Here is a 6,135-nt window from a genome sequence, read left to right as displayed (position 1 = left end):
CTGACGAACCAAGCGACGCTGAGCGGATCATAATAGCTGCACGATGATTGGTTCATCAATTAAGGGGACGCCATCCGGAGGGCTTTATAAGAAGCAACCCAAATGAACACTTGGTCAAAAAACCGCTCTCACTCCTAGAGCACGCAACTGACGAAGGAATCCACAACGAATTCCGAAACCGGTCTTGCAACCTGATACAACGTTCTCTGCAGCGAACCTATCAGAAACACCATAATCAACGTGAATGAGCCTCTTTTCTAATGCTCCTATTGTCGCTTACAAGAAGGACAAATGACTCAAGGACTTTTTAGTCAGAGCCTCAATTCCTCCTAAAACTTGAAACCGCCTAAACCTAGCAAACCCTAGGAACGCACTGGTTTCCTACACGCGACAAAGCATTACTAAAACCCAGACGCTCTTAAATCGCAAAATAGAAGGATCACGAGCTCTCAGACCACCTCAAGTCGGAGCCCTATTTCTTTCGCCATTATAAACCAGCAAACTCTAGTTTTTAGCGACATACTGGCATTCTCTTACAGTTGCCTTTTAGAAAAACAATCACGGCTCTCAGGTAAAAGGGCTTTCCAGCCTAGAGCTCTACTTCTTTCGCCTTAAAAAAACAAAAAGGAGTTATCTGCGGTAAGGAGGATGACAACATTACAACTAATAAAATCATGACACCACTGGACGCAGCCTGATGGGCATCATTTCAAAATCTTCTCTTTAACCGTCTTGATCTTCCTGTCAATTTGAGTCATTACCTGTTTCGCAGTTGCTGGCGGTGTATCCAGATTTACAGTAACAGTGATGTCCGCCAACAACATCAACACACGTTCCTCTATCCTTACACGAGTTTGCTGAGCAGTTGCACATGTCTGCAGGAGAATAGAAATTGTTTGAAATGTAAAAATGTACCACACACTCATACACATTTTGCAACTCTTCAGTTTGAAAAACTAAGTTTTCAAATTTGTCTTTTCGCCTCACCTGTTTCACAGTGGGTGCCTATGTATCCATCTTTAAAATTGCAGCTGTAATTTCCAACAAGATCCACACAAGTTGCCCCATTTTGGAGATGATTGGGCGGGCACCCCTTTATCTCTTAAAATCGGAAAAATCAGAAACTTTGACCTAAGCTCCAAGCTTTAAGCCTTCATTTAAGAAGACACCCGTTTATTTTAACTGGATTTTTTTTAATTTAATGCTCAGTCATTACTAACTTTGCCTGACACGCGCCTAATAAAAGAAATCTATTTGAAATTTGGCGTTAATGGTATTGTGGCATTCAACAGTAATTTCTTTCAACTCGAATATCATAAACCATGGACAATATTTGAATTAGTTGTGTTTCAGTGCATTTAATACATTTTCCTATAGATAGTGACACATCCACTAGATATATGGGCGTGCACCGTGAAATCGCGAAATTTTTAACCGTGTACCGTGTTTGCTACACCCCCATTGAGACCCTCAAATAAATCAGAATATTTTGAATAATTTGTTGAAAAAAGTTCAAATTTTCTGGTGGTTTGCCACTTGAAAGCAGAGTTTTTTATGGTGTCGCTTCCATTCTTTATCGCGGTGAAGTAAAATAGCAGTAGCAGTGTTAACGACGTTCGTGTCCTTTGCTACTGCGCATTTTCTCGCGCATGTCACGCACACGTCATGCATCGCAGACCACGAAGGTAAACAACCATAACATCGAGCCAATGTTCGACCCTCGCTCGGGCAAAGGATCGTTTGTGGCATCATGGGATAGCTGTGGACCAAGGTCTTCTCGGAAATGTCACGCAATGACGTGACAGTGCGAATAAACAATCGCTTTAAGAACTTCGCAGCGATTTTACTCTCTTGAATTCTCGGTCACCCCCATTTTCCTTTCAGTAGATCACGAGAACTGTGACCCCCATTCATTTTTCCCTTTTTGGCAAAAGTAGATCATTACGTTTCTGCGTGGAAAGTTTAAAAAAATCTGTACGTGGGAATATTTTAAGCGCGAACGTCCTTAAGGGCAGCCTTAAAAAGGCAACGATCTATTTAACGAGTGCGTTGTGACAAGATAAAAATTTTGCTTCCAGGGTTGTGGTTTGGTGCATTGATTTGAAGAAAAACATAACAACTTTCTTTAATTTTCCAGACATGTTTCGACGGTACATCCGTCATCTTCAGTGTTACATATTTTGAAATCGCCGTTGAATTTAAAGCGCGCGCGATCTTACAAACTTCGTTACATTGCGTTGTCAATATTGCGTATTAAATCAAAACAGAACAAAACAAAAATTTAAATGAGTGACGCTTAGTTCCTTACAGGGAGAGAGTCAGGTTAATGTGTTTCACCTGCTGGTTGAGATCGGGCTTCTCCCATTTTATATACATGGATTCCTTAAGCTTCACTTGGTACTTAGTGGCTGCAGAGTCCAGGATCTCGAAGCAATCCTGTGTGCAGGATGCCTTACAAGACTCTGAACTCTGCAGATGTTTAAAAACGTTCGAAGATCTGTCTGAAAGTAAGTGCTCGCGCACTCGTGTGGAGAAGTGTCGGCTGGTTTCACCAACATAACAAGCATTACAACTTGCACACGAAAATTTATAGACCACACGCGTGCGAAGCCCTACAGGGACAGCATCTTTCACATTAAAAAGACTCCTGACTTTGAAAGTAGTGAAGACTAACCTTATATCAATAGGTTTACATAACCGATTAGCAAGTTTGCGTATACACCTCTGTGCCGTGACTGAGAAATGCCCAACGTAAGGAATTTTAAAGAAAAACTTAGGTGTTTCCTGGGGCTCGATTCCTGAATGAGACTGTGTTTTCCCTCCCTTGACTGCTGTCTGAATATATTTAGAAATATATTTGTTGATAAGGTTTTCAGGGAAGAGATTCCTCCGCAGAATGACAGACAACTTTTGAAGATCAGTATGGAACCCCATCCAAGTGTTGTTTATCTTAAAAGTTCTATCAATCAAGGTTTTGATTAACCCCAGTTTGTAGGTAAAGGGGCAAAAACTCAGATAACTGGTGAGCAAACCTGTGAAAGTTTTTTTCCGGTAAACGGTGGTTATACTTTGGTGCGGGTCAGTGTTATTGATTAGAACATCTAGGAAAGGTAGAACATGGTCAGCCTCCCGTTCCATTGTAAAGCGTATATTGGGGTGTTGATTGTTGATGTAATTGAAGAAAAGGGTTGCATCCCGTTCAGAGCGGAAAAGGCAAAATGTATCGTCTACGTAGCGACGATAGAATAAGACCTCTGAATCCCCGTATTGATCCAACCATATATTCTCATGGTGACCCATAAAGAGATTGGCTAGAACAGGGGCAAGGGGGGACCCCATGGCTACACCATCCACCTGGTCATAGAAGTTACCCTTGAACAGGAAGTGAGTTTCCTTGGTAGCAAACTCAAACAACCTTTTAAGATGTTGTTTACTAAGTTTCAAACCTGGGTTACCCTCAGTTATATACTTGACGGCAAGGTTAATACAATCATCTAGAGGGATGTTGGTGAAGAGGCTTTCAACATCGAAGGACACCATGAACATCCCATGCAAAGACAGCTCATTGATTTCCTTCACAAAAGTGAAGGAATCTGAAGCAATGAATGTGGATGGAATATGAATATGACCTTACCCGGGAAGGGAAACTCCAGCGCTATCTTAGAGAACTTAGGAAAAAAGGTCACTTTGATCCTGAAGTTTATGAGGCCATTTATCCAAGTGGATCCCAGCCTGCTAGGATCTATGGTCTCCCTAAGATGCAAAAACCACGAGCGCCAAATTCCACCCCACCATTTCGGCCCATAGTTTCCTCCATAGGCACCTACAACTACAGCTTGGCCAAATACTTAAGTAATCTACTCCAACCTCAACTGTGCTTTTACCATTAGTTTTTACTTCAAATTGCTTTTAAAAACGTTTACTTATGCGGATAATGCAAAAGTTTGTTAGTCATTTATCGTCGTAATCATGAAGTCTTACATAAATTTCTAAAATGCATGTTTGCACTTGATTGAATGGTGGCTATGGTTGTGCAGCAAAAAAGTGAAAAAATTATAATTACAATAAAGACGACCTTACTGGAGCCCTGCCTCGAGTCTTGGCATCGACATTAGCTTATCTCTTTAAATTCCAGTGAAGAAAGAACTGTGGAGCTCCGCTCTTAGGCTTTGCTAAATACTTGTACAACTGTTCACCGCCGAGGGCTTCCCCATTGACGAGTAAGATCGTCTGGCGTTAGACATAGTAAAATGTCAATTGGCATTTATGGCGGTAAAAGGATTAAAGATATTTTGAAAGAATACCAATTTAAGGTCTTAAGAAAGTGCCAGGGCAAATTTGATTGGTCTACGAAATGCTCCTCATTAAGAGTCTCAAGCCTAATTCGAATATCCAGACGGACCTCAAACGTGCCAAACTTTGTCTTTAATATTCAGGCTTCTTATCTACTATTGTTCTTTTATTATTTATAGACTGTAATTTTCAAATTACTTTGACTTGATAATGACGTTTACATAACGTCGAAACGGCGTCGTTTCTTACCAAAGTTTTTAACAATGTTCTTAATATTTTTAATCGCAGTTTTTTTATAGTTAAATGTTTCCCAAGATCACTTCTCCTTCGTTTATTTATAATTGCCAAAAGAAAGCGATTGTGTCGACAGATTATATTCAGAATTTGACAGTTTGCAAAGCTGTTTAAATTTCTACAAATCCAAATTGTACCTAGTAATTATATCACATACTGTTAAATTTATTGAAACTATTCGAGTGTCTTCATTACTTTAAAAGGCTCAGCTTGTAAAATGTGCATTAACCTAAACTTTTCTTAAAAGAAACTATACTTATAAATTTAAAACCAAAAAAACAAGGCTTAATCCGACGATGTTACTAATGCACTTTAAAGACGAAATTTACAAAATGAAATACAATATTTGGATAGCTGTCGTTCACGTGGGTAAAAATATTTTATGTATAATTCTGATAAAAAGAACAATATCATTTGGAACGTGATTCTAGTCTTTTCGCAATCCACTGCAAATACATCTAAGGTAAGCTCTGGAAAAATTAATAGTCCGTACTTGCTTAATTTACGTGGCTGATAAATCAGATTGCTTCTGTAAAAAGGAACATAAAAGGTATTATGTTTTGCTGTTGATAAACAAAGTGTTTTGATTTCTTATAAGCCCCATCTAGGGTTTAATCCTTTGAAACGACTTTCCTTTTGATAATACACCCTAGACAAAAGCTTTGGAACTGATAATAATAGTTGGCCAAGTGCATGAACCTAAAAACGTACTTGACGATTCTCGTGGCGTTTCAAATGGGAATACTGTCGCTCTGTTAAAGAAACCCCCCGGAATTCTTACTGGCATTTTACCTGAGAATACAAGCATTCTCCGATCCGTTAGGGAGTGTATTAAGACCGACAATTTCCCAAAGTTGTGACTATTTATCGATAGTTAAAAATTTAGCTGTAAATACACGGCTGGGGGTGTTAAAGAACGCAAAAGAAGCTTATAAAAGAGTTCTTTAATAAAATTAGTCCCACTATATGGGCGGCGAGTTATACTCTACGACATAGATTTAGCTAGTATAGGTTTCATGGCAAGAGGGCTAGATTCCGAAGGCTTTCAGCCAAATTCAGTTGTGTTTAAGTTAAAAAAACCGACACTTTTTTTTTCGGTGTATGCTTAATTACCCCCTAAATATAGATTCGTACATTTGATTTAGAAAAATTTACTTTCCCTTTTCAGGTCAGAGAAACTCAGTCTCAAGGATGGAAATTTTTCTTTTCTTGTTTACTATCTTAATGACGGCGCAGCTGGACCACTCTCTCCCTGGTAAGTTAATTGAATCTCTCATGCCTCACTGCTTCATTTTATTTCTCACCTGAATCTTCGTCATTATCACATAAAAGCAATATTCATGCTGTTTAAACGAATCACTCTTTAGTGATCAATTCAATGATTAAACTGATCAAATCTGCCGCCATTGTGGCATGCCATTAGCCTACGGTTAGCCTCTCGGTTCTGCTTAGTAAGAAGTAAAATTATACCTTTATATAAAGAAGTGCTTTTTAAATGCAGAACTTGAAAGCGAAATGTTATTTTTAAGGCCTGCTCGCATTAGAGAC

At 39.1% G+C, this 6,135-nt stretch overlaps 1 protein-coding gene across 2 annotated transcripts in view; it reads left to right on the top strand.

Moving 5' to 3' along the window:
• Positions 1 to 5,001: 5,001 nt before the first annotated feature.
• LOC137992857 (uncharacterized) overlaps positions 5,002 to 6,135 on the top strand; it is a 55,084-nt gene continuing 53,950 nt past the window's right edge. Inside the window, exons 1-2 of one of the 2 annotated variants that reach the window (XM_068838404.1) lie at positions 5,002 to 5,050; positions 5,756 to 5,842. In XM_068838404.1, coding sequence (XP_068694505.1) covers positions 5,779 to 5,842 — 64 coding nt within the window. In that variant the 5' untranslated portion in view covers positions 5,002 to 5,050; positions 5,756 to 5,778. Of the gene's footprint in view, positions 5,138 to 5,755; positions 5,843 to 6,135 lie in introns of both variants that reach the window. The other variant, XM_068838405.1, reaches the window with a different exon arrangement.

Source organism: Montipora foliosa, chromosome 2 (assembly GCF_036669935.1).
Source record: "Montipora foliosa isolate CH-2021 chromosome 2, ASM3666993v2, whole genome shotgun sequence".
Lineage (NCBI taxonomy): Eukaryota > Metazoa > Cnidaria > Anthozoa > Scleractinia > Acroporidae > Montipora > Montipora foliosa.
This window is presented reverse-complemented; position numbering and strand designations above follow the sequence as displayed.